The 26,605-nt window shown below is 38.4% G+C and overlaps 1 protein-coding gene across 3 annotated transcripts in view; it reads left to right on the plus strand.

Moving 5' to 3' along the window:
• Positions 1–26,605, plus strand: part of Stacl (SH3 and cysteine-rich domain-containing protein) — a 63,422-nt gene that overhangs the window by 32,918 nt on the left and 3,899 nt on the right. The window contains exons 4-13 of one of the 3 annotated variants that reach the window (XM_077423593.1): positions 4,706–4,962; positions 5,461–5,859; positions 7,731–7,984; positions 9,280–9,391; positions 13,024–13,178; positions 14,222–14,275; positions 15,143–15,417; positions 16,480–16,638; positions 22,347–22,526; positions 23,203–23,452. In XM_077423593.1, the coding sequence (XP_077279719.1) occupies positions 4,706–4,962; positions 5,461–5,859; positions 7,731–7,984; positions 9,280–9,391; positions 13,024–13,178; positions 14,222–14,275; positions 15,143–15,417; positions 16,480–16,638; positions 22,347–22,526; positions 23,203–23,452 (2,095 nt within the window). The remainder of the gene's footprint in view (positions 1–4,705; positions 4,963–5,460; positions 5,860–7,730; positions 7,985–9,279; positions 9,392–13,023; positions 13,179–14,221; positions 14,276–15,142; positions 15,418–16,479; positions 16,639–22,346; positions 22,527–23,202; positions 23,453–26,605) is intronic. The other 2 variants (XM_077423607.1, XM_077423601.1) reach the window with 2 other exon arrangements.

Below are 26,605 nucleotides of genomic sequence, written 5' to 3' on the forward strand. Positions count from 1 at the left end.
GAATGTCTTAATGAGGGGCGATATTGCGCGCGTGTGAGGTCCCTCCCTTGTTCGTGCCGCTTAAATCAGTATCGACTGATGAAGGGGGGATCGCTATAACCCCCGTTTCATCATAATTCCAGCGGATTTGTTTCTCGGATATATGTCACGGCACGCATGATGCAAGTTTTGACGCAACTTGACGTATGGATATACATTTGCATAGCCGCATAAACAGGCTTATGCTTGTTTATTAATATGTAATGCATTTGATGCGCGCGACGTTGTTCGAAAATTATGCAATGCGACCTTCTCTCTACGATAATTTATTTATACACCGTCTTCTCGCAGTTCCCGAAGTTTCAACGTGAAACATCTTGATAACGAGTTGAGATTGTGTTATGTAAGTGAAATTAAAGTTGATATTAACCGAAAAGCTCTTAAACGAGAGAAATTATAAAATATTTTTAATAAAAATGGAGTACTTCATCAACAATCTTACTACGTTAAAATTAACATTGTTGCCGTTTTTCAGTTTTACAAATTTTTTGTAAACTACTAAAGAGATACTTGTGATATATATTTTAATTACTTGTTATAAAAACCTATTCGTTCTTACTCAATTATGTGACTTTTACATAACTAGTTATGTAACTGTTTATTACGTAACTCTACGCATATGTATACTGATTTATTCTTTCATGCGAAACTATTATTAAAAGACTCCATTTTATTTTGTCAATTTCGAGAGCTAACCATCTCCCGCTTTATTTTTACGAATTCCTGTTTATTCCAAACAAACAATCTATAGGTATATCAAATATATCGATTTTTCCTTCGTCGAACGAAAAACATTTTAATAACGACGTCTACGACAAAAGCACTCGGCTAAACGAGAAATGTTCACAAAAACGGGTCGGATTACCTGACGGTATAGGTAATCCTCTGGCAGAGCGGGAGAGTTCGGAGGCTGTAGAGCTCAGCTCACCTTATTGGATTCCCGGGTTATCTTGGCCCAGTTCGAGAAATAATGCCACCCGGTCGAGTTTTCCCTTCGTTTGTTTGAGTTGTTTGACGAAGAAAAACGATATTCGCCGCCGCGAACTCACGCTACGCGCCGGCAGCAAGGTTGGCATGGATTCCTATTTTCCGGGTTCCCCGTTCGTTCACGAATTTATCGCAAACTTTCGCCGGGAAAATTGGATATCGTATTAATACACTAGCGCGTCACAGGTATAGATAAGCCGATTATTTGAACGACCATTTTGTGTTATGCCGTCATATCTCTCTCGCTCCGTTTCTGTTAGGCTGAATATGTTTCTATTTGCCCGCGAAACATGCTTTTTCTGCTCGCATATTTTCATTGACCGCGGGTTGACGGTAAAAGCTCCAATGTATTTTCGAACACCAAGTCATCGTAACGAGGCGAAATGCAAACCGCAAGAGGATTGTTTTGGGCAATTTTATATTTTTTTAATAGTATAAGTTTCATATACTACTTTTAAACTCAATAATTCGAAGCGGATAACGAAGATAATTATAGTGAGATTTATTCGTACATACACGTTAATTTTACAAGTACAATTTACTACTGGAACTTGTTTGACTCCGATTAAGAAACAAAAATATAAAAAAATAATGTGTTCGGTACTAAATAAATCTTACGAATCTTAAGCATTTTGTGATAAGATTCTCCCTGCGAATAATGAGTTTCTATAAACGTCTACGCGCATATAAGTCCTGGACATTTGACGCAACACCTGTAAAAGAAAGATATATTCTTTGACAGATACGTGCTTCCCTTACCAAAATAATAACAACGCGTGGACGAAGATATATCGCAAGTAACGACAACGTGCTTCCCACGGCCGTAAAATATTTCTTGATATACCTGTGCGAGCGTCAGTACGCATCATTTATACCGTGTGACGAGCATTTCAAATAATTCAAATATGAAGTATGAATGAAATATATGGAAAAGATTATCCAAATATAAGAATACTCGAAAACATTTAAATAACAAAAACAAAAATAAAATTTAATAAAATCATGAATTACTTCATTATTATTTTTTAAAGTAGGAGAGACCGGAGCTAGTTGTCACACTTTTCAAATACTAATTTTTAAAAAAATGTTAGCAATATTTTATAATATCGTATACTACTTTGTAATGTAGCTACATCCTTTAGGTGTAAAAAAAATATATATATATTAGACTTGTATATATTATACACAAAAAAGGGATTTAATTCTAAACAAAACCGCGAAAATGTGACAACTTACCCCATACCCAGGGTTGGTTGTCACATGACTCTGGATTGATCATCATGTTATCTATCTTTCATGTAGAAGAAACACGACAAATAGTTCCTGTTTTAATATTTTATTAAAGTTAGTGCCAGTTTTTGGTAAATTTAACTTAATAATATATTGCAGCATGAATTAAACGAAAAATTAATAATTTTCATAAACTTTGTAATATAATTCTCATAAACTTAGAGTAAATGAAAGATTAATAATTCTCATAAACTTTGTAATACTTTCGTAAACTTTGAGTAAATAAAAGAATAATAATTTTCATAAACTTTGAATCCCATCTCATTTGAGACAACTTACCCCGAACGGTCATTTTGAACAAAGAAGATTATATTTATAAACTATGTTGCAATAACGGTTAACTAAATACAGGAAAAATTATCTAAAATTATAATAGATCTTATGACCAAAAAGAAATTACGACTAGTAATTCCAAAAACCAACGGAACAATAAAAATAGAGGCAAGAAAAATTTACTCACGACCTCCAATTTTTTAAAAATGCTCGTAAATATCATATGCGATGTTTTTGAAACGAGCTATTTCGCACACCCTACTAACACGATAGGAGCAACCTACACTATAGAGAAGAATATTCCACTTAGGGCCGGTTGTTCCAACCTGTTGGTAAAAGCTAACTAATGGTTATAAATCATATGTCTATCTTTGTCTAATGTAAAGGATAAACAAAGACATATATATGATTTAACTATTAGTTTACCAACAGGTTGGAACAATCGGGCCTTAATCTATTGAGATATATAAGCTTTGTGACAATTTACCCGTATGACCTCTAGCCCCGGTCTCCCCTAAAAGATATTTTTTTGAGAACGTTCTTCTTATTACGAGTTTTTGATAATTAGTAATGTTATATGTGGCTCCATTAACAAACACACAAATTTCAAATATGTTTAAATATGAATGTAAATATTTTCGGATATCTAAGTTAATCATTTCAATATTTTAGCTAAATAACAAACCGTTAATACCGCGATTTATGCTACTAATAAATAATAATCAGCATACTATGAATATATGAATATATATATATATATATATATATGCATGAATATATGAATATATTAAATGCTAATAATTATTATAACATGTTAATGTTAAAATAATATCAATATCTAAAAGTTAGGAAAAAGTGTTTATTACATATTCACGTATAGTTGAGTAAAAAGTTCGCATCAAAGTACTTTCCTTATTACTCCGTTCTGATCGTGGTCCCCACAGTAAATTACATTTCGCCTTTTCGAAACGCGCGAGATTCCGATAAAGAGGCGGTTTATCGAAGCGAGGAAATAACCCGCGCCAAGAAGCATAGAGAGATCCCACAAAGGGCTGGGGCGCTATCATGACGATAGTGATAACGACGCGAGAGAGGATCCTACACGCTCTTTGACGATCTTCCCCGTCGTTTCTCGACCAACGAAGAGGTTATTCGGATCGCCCATAAAAGGATATTTCAAAGTTCTCCGCGCGGGGTATTGAATAAGACGGCGAGAATATTGAATTCACCACGACCAAATGCCACTCCAGATACGTCCAAAATAACGTTTACCGGAGCCGATTTCCACCGACGAGGGTGGAAAAACGCAAAGGGACGTAATATTACTTTTGACCGCCAAGCCTCTTTCTCTCGGGACGTCGCGTCGCCGTCGGTTCGGATGTGTCAAGACTTGCAACGACGCCTTTGACGAACAAATCGAATCGACGTAGACGGTAAAGGGCTGCAACCGCGTCGTTGCACTCGCGAGCGTTGAATTTGCCGTCGTAAATTGCGGAGGCTCCATTGGCAGCTTGCCAAGGCAGATCTTTCGGTTACCGAGACTCGAATCGGAATTCGAATTTTCGATTTCAGTTTAAATTGTATATTTTTCGGTCACCGCTGTTCGTGAAATATATATCTGACATTTCAAGACTTTAAAAAATAACTATTTGGAATTATTTAGATAAAAACATAGATGTTTTACATACATGTCTAATACTATATAGATGTCATGTAAAATTGTATATAATTTAACAATGTCAATAATAATATTTAATGATAATTTATTACTATGAATTTCTCTAATAAAAAAGTTACTATACATATAATACTCAATATACAAATATATATGCAAATAATGTACAAAATATATATCTTTGTGATTAAATTTCCTCAACTTTCTCAAAATGCACTATAAAAAACATGCCATTTCTTCCAAAATTTATGTTTTCTAACATTTTCATAATATTTTTGCATAATACACTGACTATTGATTTATCACAAACGCAAAATTTTCGCTTTGAGGAGCCAAGCCTCACGGTTTGCCATATTTATTTGGGACGCCGTTCTCCGCCCATCATCACGTAACTCCCTGATTATAATAATGTTTTCTTTTGTGTGTTCCGCGGGAGTGTAGTCTCCGAGTTCGCCCAGGAGTTGGGCGCCGCGATGGAGAGCCACTCGGCGAACGTGCGACGTCTGGTCGATGAATTTCGCAGTCGATCGGGCGACTCGAGAGTCGATGTCGGCGGTATGCGACGTGTTTGGGAAAGTTTGCTGCGGCAGGTCGAGGCGGACGCAGCTTCTCACCTCGATCTGGCCGCGGTGCTGCAGCAGCAACTGTCGAGGCCCACCTTAGAGGCGAGCTTCCACCGAAAGCTGCAATCTAGGAAGGTGAGCCTATCCCCATCACGCACGTACGATTTTTTTTTCTAAATTTGTAAATTTATTCGTAAGTAAATTCCGTGAAATTGATGAATACCGTGATATTCCAAAGTAATTTCATTTGGCGGCACAACTCGTTATGCACTTTACGATCTAATAAGCATTTCCTTTTACCGTGACAACGTGTTGACACCCGTATTGTCATCTTGCGCGATTACAATTGCTATATTTCAAACTATCAAAAGACGCTTCGATTGCACCAGGTTCTCGACGAGGTTCGCGTTGCTTAGATATCGAGTCACGGGAAGAGACAAGTTCGCCGCAATTGCCGAACGCGGACGGTAAAGTTTCCCCAAGCGACCCATTCGATTATTCGATTTCAACGTTGCGCGTTCCGAATGGCATTTCAATCCCATCAGGGAGCGTCTGTCTCTCCGGGTCGCACCGTCTAACCCGATCTCTCGCGCCCTAATATCCAATCTATAACGTGTATACCGCGTTTCTCAGGTATTCGCCCATCGCGACGCTTACGAGCAGGTAGTTAGCAAGACGGAGGAGAAGCTGCAGCGTACCAGATTGGATTACAAACGCGCATACGCCGCGTTGTTAACCAACGAGGCCGGCGGCGGCGCCGAGCAGGAATTGAAGCGCGCTTACTTGGAGTCGCACAACGCCTATATTCTGCAGCTACGCGCCACCAACGCTATTACCGAGCGCTATCAGTCCCATTGTTTGCCGGGACTGCTCGGCGAGATTGCGGAGGTCTACGAGGAACTTTGCGGACTGGCCTGCAAGTGCGTCGCCGGGACCTCGGACGCGGCCGGGGAACGGTCCGGCGAACAGGCGAAACGTTATCAAGCCGTGGCCAAGGAAGCGCAGGCGATTATACCGTCGAATGATCTACAGGTACCCTACGTTTGCTCTTCGAAAAGAGTTGTTGAACCCGCGAGATATGGAAAACGCACATCCTTTTCTCTCTTCTTTTTCGTTTCGCTGCAAAATGTCTCAGGTGCTCCATTACGATAAAAACAAAAAGGAGCAAACAGTACAGTTGTTAGCCACTCTACAATAATTGGCCACATCTTCAAAAATTAAAGATTATAAAGAAATACCTACTATATATATTAAAATGTTTTTAATTATAAAAAATAATAATTCTATATTAATATTTTTGTATATATAATTAAAAACATTTTAATAGTATTTCTTTACAATCTTTAATTTTTTAAGATGTGGCCAATCATTGTAAAGTGGCCAACAACTGTACTGGTTACCCCTACTTTTATATACATCTTGTTGAAAGATATAACGTGTGAAACCTGTCTCTACTTCTTGTCAGAGCAGTATCTGCAGAACTTTCAAATCGGCGGCTGCAGAAAAAAAAAAGATATGCGATTGTGTCTCTAACTTATCCCTCTTCCGCGAGGTCAAATCTCTCGAGTCGGCGACATGACGGCGAGCGCGTCCACCGTGTCAATCTCGCGGCTCGATACGTCAATCGGAACCGATCGATCGTGCGCAGATATACGATGCCCGACGACGATGCGATTGTACGTATTCCGGATATATTGATCACGCAAGAGCAAATAGACGGTACCGGGGCATATATCCAATTTCGGGATGGTGAGGTATCCGATGGCGGATTACAATCGTCGCGCGGTATTCGGTGAAGAGAGACTGAAAACAGGGCCGCCTGATTAAAAGCCGGTCATATTCGCTGTGCGGCGGGGGCGGCGGGGCACGTGTCCAGGATATATTGGCCGCTCGAGATCACCGGACGCCGCGCTCGTGTGTACGTGTGTTTGCGCGTTGCCGTGTACCTATGTGTACGGTGAGTTAACTCGTTCGGCTGACCAAACGCGCCGGTATTCACTGATTTGTCCTCCTTGAACCCGTCGGTCGATCGCGGGCCCTCGTCGGAAATACCGGAGTGACACGACGAATACTTTTTTTTTTCGGAATTTTACCTCGCGTATCATCGCGTTGACGGTTTTAATTCGAGATCCTTGATTTGTGACGAAAAGAGACAGATATTAAAGCTAGAGGTAATACATGTCCCACATAAATTTGCGAAACGTGCTATGTTACATTATATCACACATTATATCATTCTATTTTCAATTTACACCCAACTCTCTTTTTACGCGGTTTTTCTACATAACGCGGGTTTTTTTTAATTTTTATAATCTCTCATGTATACATGTACAAACCTTAATTTTAATTCCTAATGACGAATTAGTGAAAATTTTTCAATCGGACACATGTGCCTGTGCCCTCATATTGTCATGTTAAAAAAGCGAGCAATTCGCGAGACAGACTATATTTTCCAATCATTGCTGTAACTCCAATCATATTTCAGCAGCTCGGTTGTCATTGTCAATCATGATTCGATTATTATTCATTGTTAGTTCACCTTATTCTTCAAACTCAGTCATGTAAACAGCCTTCAAAACAGCGTGCGCATATTTCCCCCTTTTACAAAGTTAGAAATCATGCACATAGCACATACACTTTCAACCAAAGAGAGTGCGCGTATTAAGCTAAAAATTCAGCGCAATTGTTTCAGTCTAGTCTTTTTGATAACATTTTTATACGGTTTTTCCAAATAAACGCAAACGCGTATCTGTCGCGTAAAAAGAGTCGGATATTCAGTTATTTCCCTCGCGAATATATATTTGATCCAATCCTGTCTCACTCTATTTCATTTTCGTGCTCGCCCCAGTTATGAAACGTAATGTCAAATAATTTAAAGAGGCGAATACGTAACGTTATTTAAGACCTTGGCGCGAAACCTATCTGTGAACGCGACGCCGCGGAAGCCGCCGCGACGTCTGTACGTCGCGCCGGCACCACCCGAGCAGATACCGATGGAGAGAATCAGTCAAATGCCCACGCTCAGGGACGAACTGGTACCAACGGGCACCAGCACGCTCCCGCTCATGGAGGATCTCAAACGCGACTACGACGGTCTCAACCTGGAAATAGGTCGTCTGCAAGACGCTCTGGACGCTCTCGTGCGAATGCAACGCAAGTACGTACAATTATTTTTTTACGCAACCGCGTATTTATACTCGTAACTCGGCGAGTAACGAACACAACAACGTATATTAGTCTATCGAAAGCAGAATTACCACTCATCCCGATTTTACCGCCGGGATAGTCCCGATTTTTCATTATTTGTCCCGCGTCCCGGCGGGATGACAGCCGGGACGCTAAATGTCCTGATTTTTAGAGAGCAGAAGTTTTAAATTATTTTGACAGTCATTTTGTGACTTTGTCTTTCCTAATATGTAAGCAGAAACTATAACGTAAAACCGATATCCCTTACAGAAATTTTATACTGTATATAAGTGATTATTTGGGCTAGTGATCAAAAGTGGGTAAATATCTTTAAGTGTAAAGAAAAAGAAGCTCGATTTATCAATTGTTGTATCCTGTGCTCCGAGCATTCCACCATCTAACGCGTTTGTGGGGGAGCGAGTATTTTCTTATATCACTAAAATAGATAAATATTAGAATAAAAGGCTATATACTAATGAAAAGATAAAATATACTATGCATACTTGTAAATATTTCTATTTATCAAACTTATTCCCTTCTTTCCCCAATTAAAAGTCCCGATTTCTGTTAAAGAAAAGGTGGTAATCCTGTTCCAAAAATAATTTTTTTTAACACGTCCGATCAGTAAGTTTTTATATGACTTACTATATACTTCACAACAGAATTTTCATTATTATAAATATATAATAATAAAATATTATGTATTAAATTTGATTTTATGTTGTGTCTAGTTATTGATGCTATTCAAAATTTTATATTTAAACGGTATTAAAAAAAATTTCGATAGCGCTGGTTAGGAATGACCCATCATGGCAGTCAACGTGTTAATTGAAAAATTATACACGTTAATTTATGTAAAAAGTTAATTTTATCTTTGTGAATTTTCCCTTTTATTAAATTGGGTTTTTGTTTTACATTTTACGTTAGAAATTTTTCATTTCTGTCAAGTTAATTATAATTTATTATAACGTGACAAACTTGTGAAATTTTTGAAGAAGATATGTATAAATTTTATTATCATTCGTATTATTATGAATATATTTTTTTCATTAAGTATGTTTTTATTACCATCTACCTAAGCAAAAAGGTTAATCAAAATTGCTCTTCTCGACTTTCGAATATTTGTTACCTTGATAGCTATATTATTCACCCGGTAGCTATATTTTCGGTCGGCGTGCGGTAGCTTGCATGGAAATACGTCAGTTTTTTAATCTTTTAAGGTGAAAAACACGGGGATAAGAGTTATTTTATCACTTCCCATTGCAGGAGCGCCGAGAGTAATCTTTACACGAAAGTAGCCGAGCTGCAGGAAGATATTTCTCTGAAGCGCCTCGACCTCGGTGTGGCGCAACTGCGTCTAGCCGCGGTGCAAGCACAGGTATGCAAGCACGTTCTTTGTTCTCCTTTAGTTAGCCATATTACGCAACGTCCGTCGCGAACATTTATTACTTTATTCGTCTCTAATCCTGACATGCCGCCGCATCTATCACTTTATTCATCCCGATGCAAAAAGCGTGTGCTCGTATTTATCATCCGACTTGCGCGTCTCGAAACGCGATCCCGCAAGCTGTACGCCATTTATCGCAATAACACGGATTGCATGGAAAATAAGATATACATATTCAAATACAATTTTTGATAAAACTTGCTTACGGAGCAGTTTACAGCAATTCTAACAACGCGCAACGTACGCGAAATACAATATGTGTTGCGGAACGAGATTTCAGGTTAAATTCTAGAATAAATAGACCTGTATTAAATGCCTGTATGTTCTCGACCTGAAATTGATCAGACATCTATCCTCCACGTTCTCCCCCATTTCATCCAATTTGTCCGACCGCGCGTGGCATCGAGCCTCATCTGTGTGCAGGGATGGATGCACCAGTGAAGAACTGCTCAATTGTTCGCACGTTATTAACTTAAAATAGAAATTGCACCATCCAGAATTGATATAGAAAAAAGGGACTGTTATAAAGATAACGAAGTCGCCGGTATTAATTACCAGCCTCCCAAGTAACTATAATTAATGCGATAATAATCGAAAACTGATACGCAATCTCACGTTTGCAAAATAATTACGTTACTTTATGCTTTATGCGGTTATAAATATCACGAGCAAACCTACGTTCGTTATAACGTTGGAAAATTGAATTTATCTTCCCACGGGAAATTCAATTTTGTCAATGCGTTCCCAAAATAGATCAATTGCACACGATGGTGTAATTGAAAGAAGAAAACTTAATTTATTTCGAAAAGAAGAAACATTGTTGCACATATATAATCTGAAGAGAAATTGTTTTAATTGTGGCTTGTAAGATAATTTTGGCGTACGAAAAAAATGACGTGCGCGCAGGATCGCGCGCGCATGCTATAGGGTTCGCGGACGCGGTCTGCCCGGCCCAACGAATTCGGAGGCGCGATTTCTTGATGCGTGTGTAACGTTGACAAATACGGACGGCTCACTTTCCAAAAGTTTCCCAAGTGGGAGGCTCGTCTGTGGCCATTCACTGGCAATTGGTCATTCATTGATGCGCTTTAGCCTAAACGCCGGATAAATACTGACGCGCGCGCAATCGCGCGACATGCGCTTTCGCAACTGGGTCATCGGCGAGCACGAGCGTCTGAAAATCCATTTCTGGCCTCGTCGAGAGAGTCCGTCTATCCAGGTCAGGCGAGCAGGATCGTTGCTGTCTGGCCGCGCGCTGCCGTTTACCGCTCCTCGTCGTGTAATATCGAATCGTTGCCGCGTCCAGCCTGAACGATGGGGTGGACTACGTTACGCACGCGAGTCGTTAGTATTTTTTTTCTTCTGGTGAATTATTGTTCCTAGCACGCTAGATCGCGAGGCCAGAGATGCCGCATGATTCAGTGGACTCGCTCGACGAATAGGCCGCCCTGGTTGGAAAAGTGCCTAACAGTGCTCTTGATATCTATTGTTATTAAGAATATCAGCATTTGGCTATGTGGTGATACTATTCCAATATCGATACAATATTGTTACTTATTGATTTTCGTTACACTCTAAATCTACCGTGATTTTACCGTTTAACAGTAACGTTAAATAAAAAGACTTGAAAAATGTATATTAATGTATTAATCAAGTTTATATAACGATTATACAAACACGGGGACGTTATGTTATTAGACGGATAAGGAGTTATTCATTGTGAAGTCGAGCACACAAGAGGCTAATGTTGCGGCGGTGAACAATGGCCGAGTATATTCTCAATGACCACGCGGGATCAATGAAAGTTGACATGCACGTATTGTCAATGAAAACATTCCCGCAGTTGAAAACGGGCGAATCGTGGTGATAGATCCATGGAAACATTTCAACCAGAGCGGTGTATTGACGCATTTTCATCAGGCTAGCGTGTGTTGCTAAGCGCGTATTGCGACAGAGATGAAACTCCTAATCGCGCAACGAGAAAACTTTATCCCTATATCCTGTTGAAAGTACAAAAGTGCAGTGTAAACGTAGCTCGGTATAATCAATTTAAAAGCTTATGAAAGAACCGTTCTTATATAGTTTATAAATTATTTTTTAGAGGGTTAGGGTCGATAAGAAGAGGTAATTGTTGTTTACGTTGAGATTTATATGCAGCAATTATTGGCGACTATCAATTTCACTTATTTAGATTGAAAATACCCAGGATTTTGAATTGAAACGCGCATTCGTCAAATCGCCAGGTTTGCGCGTAAATTAAACTCACGTAATCTTGCTATCTTGTGCGCAATCGATATTATCCGCAAGACGGCATATGTAATATAATACGATAACAGCAGAGGAGTCGCTGGTATAATACTCCCCACGTGGATAGATTAAACTCAATTCCAAGTCACGTGTCTGTAAGGCTTGCTCCTTACTCATTCACGGGGACGCATAATTGATACGCGAATTGATTATACGCAAAGAAGTCGTTTAACCCTTAAATGCCCCCTGGGGTCCAGCGAACCCCAGACCCTTTACAATGATATATTTTCAAATGTTCTTGCCAAAAATGGAGCTCATGCTCCCATTGATGATAGTTGAGTGCGTGACCTACCCGTTTGTACACTTAGCAGTACTCAGTTTACATACAGTTTACTTGAACAACATTGAAAAAAATTTTCATAACTAAAGATTAAAAAATCAATGAGTAAGGAGACATTTTTCATGCTGGGGTCTTTTAGACCCCTCATGTCATTTACGAGATTCTTGAGAGGTGTGGCATTTAAGGGTTAAGGATGATTCTGTGTGCAACGGTAATGGACTCTTCTCTTGTTCACGAAGCGTAAACTTATAGCCGTACTCATAGTCAGCTTCCTTGAGTAAGGATTCCTTGTTCCTCATTCTACACTTCATAAATTTTAAGGTTCCTTGATCGATCAAGAAAGGTTAATGAAATGTAGAATAACTAATAAAGAACAAGGAATCCTTATTCCTTAAGGAAGGACTATGAATACGGCTATAAAGTACAGAACGTCCTAAATCACCTTTGCATATGGATTAATCGATATTAAGTCCATATTTCCTTACTGGAAAATTTTCACGTAATATCTTATTCATAGTAATTTTATTTTCAATATTATAATAATTATTTCGATAATTAAGCCTCGAGGTAAAATTTTGTTAAGATCTAATTCAACGAAATTAAATAAATAAATAAAATAATAAAGTTTTGCACATAACGCGTTTGCACATTTCGAGCTCTAATTTTAAGTCTTTTATTTTCAAAACTTCAATTATTCAAGACTTTTAGATTTTATTTCTAAAAATAAAAAGAAAATATCTCAACATTAGAAAGGCATTATACATTTCACAAAAATAATAATAAACTTTTCCAGAAATTATTTGCTACAAGAGAAATCGCGGAATAATTATACATGCATTAAATATATTATATTACATATTATTAATGTAATTATTAAGCCATTATCAAATATATTATATTAGATATTATTAATAATTATTAAAAATGTGTTATACATAAAAATATATATATTTTCTATGAATTGCCACTCACACAGAAAGAACTTTTCGGGGGCGGGGAAGCTGGTCAACCGGATGGAGTGACCAGTCGGAAGATGTCGAACGGTTCGACCGGAAGCCCCAAGCTGAAATGGCTGAAAGCGTTCAAGAGCCTAAAGACCAGTTCGCCCACGACACCGCCGCTGTCTGACAAGTGAGCTACTTATTTCCTTTCCATTTATACCAATTTCCACCACGTGCATGCCGCGAAAAACGCCGACAAAGTTTCCGACGCGACGAAGATGGTTTTCTACACCCGGGCGACCCCTGGGAATTATATATATTTTATTCTCTATATATGTACTCTTTTCGAGATACAAGTCCCGGAAATGAAAGAGGATCACTTTTGCTTTTTCGAGTTAATCCGACATTGATTGTTTCATCCGTGTTTCTCTTTGCTAAATTTTGTTTCGCGACGCTCAGTAGAGAATAGCGCAGCTGGATGCACTCGTGGGATGCGCAAATTGAAATTCGTAAAATATACCATCGTCACCATCGAAAGGAAATGAAAACATGCAATTATATAATTCAAAATTCTACTTCGAATATACCACTAAAAATCATGTACTCTAACTATTCTTCTACGCTCTCACATAGTACATATTTATATTGAAAAAGAACTGTTTTTTTGCGAATCCTACGTGACGTATGCATGAGCAAATAAAATATAACGAATGCTCTTCAAAGATTAGTTATCGCTTCATCGTGATGTAGATAGATAACTCTAATTCGACGTTGCCTTTTCCATCCGTTATTTTAATAGGGAATTTAGAAATTTTCTCGCAAATTTCTAGAACGTTAAACGTTAAAATAGGAATGTAGTCACCGTAGCACTCTTATCCTATATCGCTGTATTAATTGAATTAAATGCGAAAGTTCTGCAAGGAAAGCTTGTGTTTGTGTTTCGCAAACAATTAATTCGTCAAACATTTCACTTGCAATACGGTAACGCCGCGCCGCTATCTCGGAAAACAAACGGCATAGAGCAAATAAAGTTTTTCTTGCTGCACCTTCCGCACACCTATATAGAAACGATGTTGTCAAAGTCAATTCTCAAAAACGAGACGTTCGAGTTAATATATGCTTTTACTCTTCCGTGTGCTTTGTAAGTTTCCCAATTAGGGGAACCATAGACGTTAGACGAAAGGGACTTTGAATAACCGTAGATACTGTTTTGCGAATGCTCGACTAATAAAGAGGAAAGCAGGCAGCCATGTACCACGCAGTTTCCACCGTCGTCACCATGTCCAGGTAAGTTTCCGATTGTTCGTCAACAGTTGCCATTTGCGATTCTACTTCTGACATTTGAAGATGGATATTATACTTGAAACATTAAACGCCGTTCACAAAAAACTATTTACTAATATTTATAACAATCGTGAGAGAGATTTATTCTTATTTCTTAAACTAGCGCCAGACTATGCGCAATTCGTGATTCATATAACGTTCGTGAATAATGTGGAGGAAAAATTCGTCGACGATTTGCCATTTGCACTGATTCGCTATAGTCAAGCGGTTTGTCGACAAAGTTCGAAAGACACGAGTCATCACGAATCAATCCATTCGTGTCGCGCTACACTACATGTTTACAATTCGTGCTATCATCGGGTAACTAAACATTTATATACTGTTGAATGTTGCTGAAACTGGCCAAATAAGTAACCACGGACTAAGAAATGACGAATTACGAATTACGAATGACATACCGCGAATCGCGAATAGTGTGGGAGATTTCCACTAGCAAATAACGAATCTTCTCAACGAATCGCGCATAATCTGGGTTAACTTTAGTCTTATTATTTATTCTTACATACTAACAGACCGCATAGAAATCCCTGTTAACAGAGTTTTCTGATTTTCCTTGTCTTGCGACCTCAAACTTTGTTACTCAATGAAAAGAAGAGAGGCGCATCATGCGCGACATCGCTATATTGATGTTACTCTTTGAATTTAATTCTCCAGACAAAACAAAAAATGTGTACTTTCCATTTAATTTAATGCACTCTTCCCGCAAGAGCACGTATGACGAACGGTAATAATAGCACGCATCGCAAGAGAGCACGCCGACTTTCGCGAGACCGCGAGGAACCCGGTGAACAAGGGAGATTGCTTTCGCAGGAAGAGCCTCGAGTCCGAGGGCGGGCACACTTGGCGCGAGTACACGTATCGCAAGATCACGCCGTGCGACGCGTGCGGGCAGGTGCTGCGCGGCCATAGCCGCCAGGGCGTCCGTTGTCGCGGCTGCAAGGCGAACGCGCACACGGACTGCATCAACATGGTGCAGCCGGCGTTGTGCCCGAGCTTGGCGCCGAAGAAGGGCGGCGGTATACCGCTTCTACGACGGCAAAAGACGCAAGTGCCCGCCGACGAGGTGCCGGCGTCGTCCGAGCACAGTGAGTACCAATCAGTGATCGACGAGATCCATCACAGATACGCGTTTCACTTTCCCTCTTGCCACCCTTTCTCCCCGCCATCAGCGACAGCTCTCTCATTGTCGAGGACGCTTTGTCGATGAACACGAGGGGAACCGGTCGATTTCCCGATAAGCCCGTTATCTCCCGCCGATTGGATCGGGGATCTTTCTTTTCCCCCCCCCCCTGTATTTCTGCGGGAGAACGTCGGGTTTCCCCTTTATGCATGACGCGTAGTTGAAAATTGTTAGAAATTTATCCGGAGATACAGTCAACGCGGGAGGATTTCTTTTTTCCTCACAATTTCTCTTGTTCTATGTCCAGCGACGAGTGAATGGATTCGCAAAGAAGAACAGTGGAACTCGAGAAATAAAAGTCATTAAAATGAATTAAGCACCTTCTTACACACGCGCAGGAAAATTATTCATTAAATAATTTGATAGAATATGAATTAGATTGTAGCTTCTTAATCTAAGAATTTTTTAATTTTCTCGGAACTCGCTGTACAATTCCATTCATTCTGCTGAGATTGTATAACTGTTATATACATATATTAAAAAGTAGTGAGAGAGTAAAATGCTCGTCCGTGATATATACAAAGTTGGATTTAATACAGAAAGTAGTATTCTTTACTGTCGACTAAAATCTGTCCTGTCTTTCTTTACAAAAATTTCTCTGCACGACATATTTATTTTTAATTCTTAAGATTTTATCATGAAATATATCGAGTAGTGATAGACATAAAATTAAGATTTTCTCAAAGTTGTTGATTCATTTGATGCATACATATATCTCTCTGCACTACGATTTAATTCGCGAAGATTATCCGTTTGCTGTTGCCAAAGCCGCTATATATCCGTTTATCGCGCGCCATCTCTTATCATTTATCAACGCCAAACGAAAAAAGGGAAGAAGAAGACAGATCAATGTGAGAAAATCGAGCACTTGACTGAGCCCGCGCGCGACTCGAAAAACCATCGCCGTCCGAATAAGTCCGTCCGGTGCGCTTTTGCATTGCTGTGTCTCTTTATCTCGTGTGGGCAGACGTGGACGCCATATACCAGGTGCTGAAGCAGGCAGGCGAGATCCGTGGAAACTCGACAAACTCACCACCTACGCCTCCCACAGCAGAACATCCCCCCTCCGGTGCAGCACCTTCGTCAGCGAGGGCCTCCTCCCATCCCTGTTCCTCGTCCACCTCTGGTAAGGCGCACCACCGAGAATTCCTACCGACCTTGGAACGTACGTCGGAACCCCGAAAATTTTCCCACGTACAGTGGCGGATTGCGTGCCCGACATTCGCCGGGATCTCGAGACGAGGATCAAGCTCGTACCTCATATTCCAGAATTTCGCTGCCGGACTTTATTCTCTTTATATCGTTATTAATGTTGAATTTTGTTAAATTTTATTAAAAGTACAGTAATAGGTTTTTTTCAACCATTTTATTATTATATAATATTATATGATAATAAATGAGAAGTGCTTCTTATTTATATTATGATATAATAATCTGAAACTAGAGTTTTTAGTAACATATCTCGAATAAGATTTTTGAGTGTAATCCGTCACTGGGAAAAATTCATAGAATTCGATATCCAAAGCTATAGTTCAATTTTGTCGGAATTATTGGGGCATATCGCTCTATCGACGTAGTACTGGAGCAACATATTTCTCGAATGTGTATCTTATTTTATCTAATCCAATAGTAAGTTCGTATTTAATCGATATTTAATCTATTTTTTTTCTGTATAATTCTATACCACTATTCCCTGTACACTATAATTTTAATTTTAATTTTGTAAACTGAATAGTCTCCCTTATTAAACTGTAAAAAAAAATTAATAACTTTTAAGTTATTATTTTTATTCTTTAGTGTATCGTAGTCATTATTACTGTAATACTCAAAAGAAGATAGGAATATAAACTCAAGTTAATAAATTATATGTGTATAAAAATCTTATTGATAAAAGAACTGAATTATAGAAACCATCGAATGCATTCAAAATTACCTACTTTTTTTTTTAAAGAAGCAATATGTGATGTCTCGAATTTTCTATACCTTTATAATACTTCTATTTCATATTCTTATCTTCTCGACTACTAATTAAGTTGCTGTTATGTAATTGAATTTATGTATGTATCATTTCTTTTTAAGCACGTGTATGTGTGTGCGTGTTTAATGTCACCCGTGCTCCAGTACTGTCGGTTCCAAGGTCTAGAAGTCATTCTATGTGTTTATGTAAAGCCGCTCGTCTTCAGGGACATGACTCGTAAAATTCGTAATCTATCGATTCTTTAATGTTACACTCCTTTCTTCTTCTTCTCCTTCTTCTACGCACCCATTTCTTTTTCTACCGCTCTGCTTTTCTCTTCTTTTCTATTCTGTATTCTGCTTGTCATTAAGATTAATTTGATCGATTTTTAGAGGTAAGGCGCTCACATCATTGTTGATATTATTTAGTACTCCGTTATATTACGTTATATCGAAATGATTAGTGGTACGGCGTAGTGATACGTTTGTTACACCCAGGACGATAAATGCCATCTGCCCAATCACATGCCTTTTATATTTTTTATCCATTTTACTCTTATTATCATTATTTTACAGTAACTCTTAATCTGTAAATTGTATCGTACTAATATATTTCACACGATTTTGACAAAATATTTCTAGATCTTTAAGATCTGACAGCCACATCGCTAATAACTTGACGTATAAAATAAATGATTTATCGGTTAGACAGTTTTATTTTAATTGTTATGACAATAATTAAACTATGTACTTTACTGTCTTCATTTTAAACGCGCTCGATGTTGAAGGAGCTCTCGTCAAGTCCCAAGAATAACGACGATGAATCAAATAGGATCCATTTTTTGGGCCGACTTTGTCGTCGTGGGTGTCTCCTCGACGACGAGAGAAATCTTTTATCGCTTCTCGCCCTCTTGATTTTTATCTCGCGCTTATCAAGGCTTATCTCAAGTCCCCGTTCCAAATCGCCCCTCATTAGCCTTCTGTCATATATCCGACCGAATATCTATTATAACAATAGTAACGGCTGATGATGACGGTATTAGTAACCGTAATAATTAATTTATAAATATTGTAACAGTCGTAATAAGTAGATATTAATAAATAATAACGGTATTGGTAGTCATAATAGTGATTAGTTAATTATAGCAATTCTGATGTTTGCGACCCTTTCTTTCGATTTAATTATCGCTTCTGTTGCCCTTTTTTCTTTTTCGTTTGTCCGTACAATTTTTTACAACAATGGACACTTGCGAAACGAAGCTATAATACCATAATAAGAACATTGCTACATAAAAAAAAAACAAATAATTACTATAACAGAGGATAACACAAGAGACGACTAATGAGAACACGAGTGAGAACAGAATATCGCCGACTAACCCCCCCCCCCCCGAGGAACATCAGTAACATCAGGATTTCCACAGCCTGTGCTAAGCCTAACGCGATGAACTATTAACGAGAAGCTATGCGAGTTTGACGATTTCCGTAACCCTTTAAACAATCTCGAGACATGAGAGGTCAACTGACATGAGAGATCGAGTGGAGAGTGAATCAGAGACAAAACTGACCGCTGGAAGAGAGATCGGAGTGACGCATGATCGTAGTGATGGTTGTTGAAATTTGATTGATCAGGACGCGGCAGCGGCGGATCCACTTCCGGCACGCGACCCTTCGGACAGCCTCTGGTGCTGAATCTGTCGCAGGACTCGCCGCCTTCGACGTCGACCTCGCTAAGGACACCCGAGATGGACGTGCAAGCACCACGCGGCGCCAATAAGAGACGATGACGGTGTGCGTCACGTCGCATCACGTCGCGTCGCGACGTCTCGGTCGAATGGTCGCGTTCGCGCGAGCGCGTCCATCAAGTGATGCATTCTCGATGGATCCTTTTGGGAAAGAGAACATCCATCTCGAGGACACCCCCACCGCGGCGTTGCCGGTCCCCGTCGTTTCTCTTTCCGCTCCAGCACTATCGATTTTATTTATCTGTTTGTGCCGACCCGTCGCCCCCCTCCCATTTTCTTCCCATTACTCCGTATACGAGAGGAACACATATTTGACGAACATTCTTCGATATCCACCGGATATCTCAATATATCCCCCGGTGACCCCCCCCCCCGGACTTTTTCACGTTCGTTAACTGCCGTTTCTTGTTACACGAGGGAATGAGTATTGAATTCACGAAGAGGGCGTAATAAATATTTTATGTTACACCTGTGTTTTTTCACGGGTATATATAATAGCAGTATTATTAAATATTTAGAACATCTCGGTGTGTCACGGAATATTGAGGAATACCTCCAATATTTCGAAACGTCTAATTAAAACGTCGTATTGTATATGGAACAATGTCATCTATACAAGTTAATTCGCTGTAACTCGACTACGTTCCGCGTGACGCGCGAGGAAACACGTATTTCGCGCTCGTTGATTAATAATCGCTAATGGATGGAGACGGCGCGAATATCGGACAGATGCGCAAACGTGGGGGTGTCGATTCTCAGTCTAGTGTATCGATCCGGTTGTACACATGTAGGCCGCTATATATTATATCAGCAGCGATCGAAAAGCAAGTTTCTCACGCGATCGAGCGCATCGCGAATGCACGATCATTGGAAATTTGTTTCCTCGTCCAGCTACCTAGCTGCACGAAGAGGAGGTGGAAGTGCACTGGAGTATATCCACATCAGATTATACGGAGAGTGCGCATGATTTCGTAGAATCACGCATAGGATCGGCGAGAAGAGTGCAAATATACGTGCTTTTAATTTGAATCCGATTCGCCCAACATCACGGAGTGTGTGTTCGCCTATTTATCTATCGTTTATTTATTTATTCGACATCGCAACGATCATTTTGCGACGATTCATCGTGCTTAGGATTGTTTAACGATCGAACAACGAGAGAGAGCACCGTTCTAAAAAGTGTCGTTTCAAACTAAAGTGTAATTTGAATAAAAGTTCCAATTTGGTGCATACTGATTGTTTCGATAAATTATTTCGAAAATAAAATATGTATAAAGCGTAAATTTAGCAGAAAGACGTCAAAAGAATTTGTTCATCCAGAAAAATATCAAAATTCAGGTTTTGAAATTCAAGTTTTAAATTGTGAAATTATCAAAATTCAGATTTTAATAAAATTACGAAATTATTATATTTCTGTTCATTTTTGCGGATTATTAATTTATCGATTTTTTAAAATCGATTTAATTAAGACTTTTCGTGGTTTTTGTTCTTGTTATTTTATTTTAGTGTAAATGTGATTTATAAATTCGCATTCGAGGAAAATAGATTGAAGAAGAAATAAAATCTTGCTTTCTGCAGATAACTTTTCAGAGATACGTTTCAAATAACATGCGTGGACAGATTATTGAACTTTAACAAATATTAAATCGCAAAAGCGAGTTTATTGCTTGAGCGAACAGGAAAGCAATTGCAGTTTGTGGTTCGTTACGTGCGTATGTAAATACAACCTGCGGAAAACAATTTACCCTTTAATGTCGATTTAAATCGTGTTATAACATGGCCGCACTATCGCTTTTTACGCTGATAGAAAACGAGGCTATTTTATCGGTTCTACCGTGCACGGCGCTCTTTATTATCGCAGCAAACGGGATTTGTCTCGCGTTTATTTCAATCCCCAATACGCGGTTGTTAGGTCGCTTATGGGTCTTTTTCTCTCGCGTTTATTTCTGCGCTTTCGGAGCGTGTTCGGAGCTAAAAACGAAAATAATCTTAGGACAGATAAACGCATAGCTCCGCGTTGTAAAATTTTAAAAACGTGCTTTTATCAGCGGTAAAGCGATTATAAAGTAAATATTTAACCGTAAGCTTAGAGAGACGTCGCGAAACGCTTTTATATCTTATTCCGTTGCGAGAAACGCTCGTTTCTATCGCCACGAAAGACTCGTCAGTTGAATTTTTGTGCACCGAGTATTGTAGGTTTCCTTATTATAATTTAAATTATCGTCGCGCACACAACTGTCGTATATACACTGTCGAAATACGTGATTATAGGAGAAGAAGAAGAGAGATTGAAAATGTCCCACGTATTGTTTAGAATAATAGGACCAATGGGCTTAATTGTTTTGCAGAGAATTGTTATCTTAGGCGCACACCGCGAAAATGTTATCTGCGAATTTTTTTCCGACGGAAGCATATATGTAAATATTGTAAATAAAAATATTATTTTCCGCAATTTCGATATTTTCTATATTTCGTCGCGCGAGTCGTGTCCCGTTATAATTGTATGCTGCTTGTGAGCTTTTTATTTCAGTGTATTAATTATGTTAAGTAATTAGTGCATTTGTAAAGAATTGATTGTCCTGCTTGCTCGTGCAGCCGGTATTTCCATGTTCGACGCTGACGATCGATTATTTCTTTTGAGATATAGAGACATAATTTGCCGAATTTTACTTGTAAAAATAGAAATATTTGTCGCTGACTTAATTATACAGAGATTCATTAACTCCATAATCATTGCTTCTTCTCATAATTTTTTTATATTCAATATTGAGTTTTAATTAAAAATTCTAAAAAGAAAAATTCTATGAGTAGAAAATAAACTGAAACTAAATAAATATTCAGATTTTGAACTTCCAATTGCAGGATTAATTCTACAATAGGCTGTCTCTAATTATTTAAAATATAATTGATGACGTCTGTTGAAGAAAGATATCGCTTCTAATTTTTCGTCAATAAATTCGATTTTTATAAAAAAAAAAGACATATCGAAACGGTTTAGAATTTCATGTTTTCAGAGATTTTTTTGTAAATTGCGATTTATTTTATATATTGAATTTTCGACGTCAGCGTGGAAAATGCGACTTCTTATTATGGCTAACACATTTCTAACCGATAATTACGAAAAACCATCAAGCACCGCATAGTCCGCAACGTAGACGCGAGAGGTTGAACCTGCGGATGAAGAGCCTCAGCCTGGACTCGCCGGAAGGCAGCGCGCACGTGCGGCATCGCCCGCGGGATTACTATGCCGCGGGTCCACAGAGAGAAACCACACCGCCCCGACATTCTGACAGCGGCAGTATCAACAGGCTGTGTGAGTAACCGCAGGCACAACAATGTAATGTATATAATATTAGGTTGATGCATTTGAAATGGCCAATTTTGCAGAGGAGCGCTTCTCATCGTAAAACTGTTTAAAAGCTCATTCAGCTAAACTTTTGTCTCAAGAATTTAGTTATAAAAGTCTCGAGTTACTAAAATTAATGTATTTTTTCTCGTACTGTGTTATCGCGGGCGTGAGCGCTTTTCTAAATTTGTATTTTAACTCTCGGATTTAAATTTTCAAGTTACAAAAGACGATATTAAAAAAATGCAAAATACTAGAAAATTTACATTTTATTTTGTAATTTGCAAGTCGATACGCTGTAATAGTGCAGTTCGTAATATGAATCCGATACATGTATTGCATGCAGAAAGAGAGGTATTAAAAATAAAATACTAAATTTTAGTACGTTGCATTCCAAGACGTGTATGAGTGAATTTTTAATACGTGACCTTTTCGCTAAAAAAAAAACCCCATTTTGTCGAGATAAAATTAATTGTTCGCTTCAGAAGACAATGATATGTAGAACAATAGAGAACGTATCTAATAATAAGACACGACATCACTTTGTCCGGGAATATGAAATGACCATTTCGCATCAACCTAATTAGCTTCTGAACAGTGTACAAGCCGCGGATTCGCGGATATGCGCGAATGTTATTTTCAGCGCCCTGCAGCCCGGGTCAGAGCCACGGTATACACAAACACGTGCGAAGCGCCATCCGGATGTCCAGCATGGAGCTGCCGGACGACAACGAGAAGTCGTACTCGTCGGCGAGCACGTCGCCGTGCCCGTCGCCGCACACCAACAATCAGAATCATCTGAATCCACCCGGCAAGCGCGTCCTGCCGCCGAACAACCTCTACGTCGTTCTGTACAACTTCGAGGCGCGACATCCAGACGAGCTGGATCTTAAGTAAGTAAGCGAACTTGTCTCGCGCGTAGCATGGAAAAAACCAGCGTTTCTCCCTTTCTCATAAATCTTTACAATGATTTAATGATTAATCACGAACACTTGCGCTCAAAAAGATGCTTATAGGAAATCTTAAGTAAGAAATATTTTTATTTTTACCTTGATTTTTTCCAATCTTGTTTTTTGTGTATAATTATGTATAATTATAACTATATTATTCAAGTCACTTGATTAGTTTATTTTGGGAGTAATTTTTGCATGCGATTATTCAGATTATTTGGAGCATTTAGTTTGTTTTGGGACTTGGGACTAACACTTGTATAATTTTAATTTTAAAAATTCAATTTAAGAGTAATTATAATTTTCTTCGTAATTATAATTTTTCAGTATAAGTACGCGTAAACGTTCTTTCGCACACAAATGTTCGTAATTACGTCCACCAAAGTTACCGCCATGCAATGATAGAAATTGTTGCAAATGACGATTTTGATTGCATAAATAACAAGTGAATTGACTTGCCGGTCGATGCACTGCCAGCTACTTTTCTGCTCCTTTGTTGCTCCTTGCTCCCTGTTTCTTGTTCCTTGTTCCTTGCTCTTAGTTATTGTTTTATCCCAAACAGTTACACAAAAATTATATATTATTTCAAACGCATTATTTCAAACGACATTGTTGATTCACTCGCGCACTTTCACTATTCATTTACTCGCATGCATTTCGATGCACTCGCGAGATTAATAAGAAATAAGTTATAATACGATTACGCGATATTACTAAATCACGCGGATTGATTAAATCACTACGATCGTTGCTTTTGTCCGTTATTTTCTACGGCACTCCCGGAAGCCCGGCATTTAAATGAAGCAATAATCATCGATTTGTTCGGCACTTTCATTTTTTCTCTCCGAATCAAATCAGGCTTCGAAAAATCGCCAAAATCCGCTATTGTGACTATAAACTATATCTATAAATAATAAGACGGTGATATTTTCTTTGACGATATCTGTTCTCTGACGATACTATCGTCAGATAGTACTATGCTTGTTTTTACGCGATGTTTTTCCCAGATTTTAACGTAATTTTTGATACAACGGAAAAATCCAACAAATCCTATATCCGTAGCGACCACAGCAATCTCACTAGCCAATTATTACTATATACATATATTTCTATCTAAAAAACATCGCAAAATATATCGGAAAAATCTGCCAATTAATTCATGTATAAATAATTTCATAAATGTAGCAATTACGATGAACTACTAATTATGTAAGTAATTAATTACAGTTTCCAATCCACGCGAACAATTAATGAATGATAATCGTGGCTATAAAATCAAATTTGATCGCGATCACTGTAAATCACTACACGCATAAATATCTCATATTTATCAAATATTACATTTATTTAAATACTACACATATATAAATACTACGTATCTTAATTAACTCATGCACGCATAATTAATTTCAGAAAAATGCAACAGTCGCATTAACCACAAAACTTTTATAGAACATTCGCAGACAGCAATTGCGGCTAAAGTAAAAAATTGTCGCGATCTCACTGTCAATTATTATACATATATAAATACCATCTTACCGAATTGTAATAAACCATTAATATATATTATTAACTGCAATTTCTAATCTATGTGAACAATTAATGAGTGATGATCGCGGCTATAATCAAAATTGATCGCGATCGATCACCATAAATTACTATACATGCACAAATACATTTATCTAAATATTACATGTAAATACTATATATCTTAATTAACTCGCATGCATGCGCATAATTAATTTTTTTTAATGCAACACTTACAATATTAGGTATACAAAACTTCTGGAAAATATTTGTGGACAGTGATCGCGGCTAAAGTAAAGAATTATCGTGACCACTATCGATTTTACTACATATATAAATATCTTGCCCAATTATACGATGAACTACTAAACTAATTATATACGCCGCGCCATTAACTATACGGTTTCTAATTTATAATTATCGCGGCTATCAAAATTGATCGCAATCACCGTAAATTACTACAACCTGCATGCATAATATATTTATCAAATGCACACAATTTTAAAAATTTAACGGTCGTAACATTAATTAAAAAACCTCTCGAATACCTATAATTACATGTGGTCAAAGTAAAAAATTATTGCGTTTACTATCAATGGCTACATTTCCCAAATAACTCGTGTGAGTAATTTGAAAATTTTAATAATTACAATATTAATTACAAAATCTTTATAGAGTATCTATAAGTAGAAAATTATCGCTGTCAATTATTTGCCAAATTACCTGAAAATTACGATAGGATAAAGTTATTGGCAACTATGCACCACAAATACAAATATCGGAAATAACTGCAAATGTATAAATACCGCGGCGCGAGCTGCGGCAAATTAATTATACTAATGCAAACTTAAATATTAGATATTCCAATTAACTTAACGCATTTTTGCCTGCACAAATTTATCGCGAGTTTATGTACGCGTAATCTTGCCCCTTGCGCAATAGGCGATAGCGATATAGCGATAGCGACAGCGACAAAGGTATAGCTTTGTCGGCAACCTTATGTCGCTGTCGCCGTCGCTATCGCTATCGCCTATTGTGCAAGGGGCTTTACGGTCGTAATCGAAATTTAATCGTAAAATAATAATCTGCATTATCGACGTGATATTATATACTATATCCAATAATACGATGGTCGCACGGATCTCACTCGACGGACTGCTATGCCATCGACGCAATACAGTATACTACTAATACTAATGCAATAACTTCTATGGTCGCACGGAGTTCACTTGACGAAACTGTCGCTGTCGATGCGACAAAACTATAATATTCAACGGCGGATTTCTCGTCCGGCGCGGTAAATCTCGCGCCTAGGTACTCGCTATTACAAGAATCTGACGAATCAACTTACATTTATGAGACCGAAAGTGCCGAAATACGTTATATGTACCGCCATCGAAAGCGACTGCAAACGAACCTTGACGGATCGATCGCTACCGTGCGATTCGAACTGCGATCGGTTCTCCCCGGGTCGATCCTGCTCCTCTCCTCCGCTTTCCTCTTCGCGTCGTCGATGCTCCAGATTATACATTCGCGATACTCGGACAAAGCGCAACGGGTAAAATCGAC

Source organism: Temnothorax americanus, unplaced genomic scaffold (genome assembly GCF_048541705.1).
Source record: "Temnothorax americanus isolate GAGA-0224 unplaced genomic scaffold, ASM4854170v1 Scaffold11, whole genome shotgun sequence".
In the NCBI taxonomy this organism is placed as follows: Eukaryota; Metazoa; Arthropoda; class Insecta; order Hymenoptera; family Formicidae; genus Temnothorax; species Temnothorax americanus.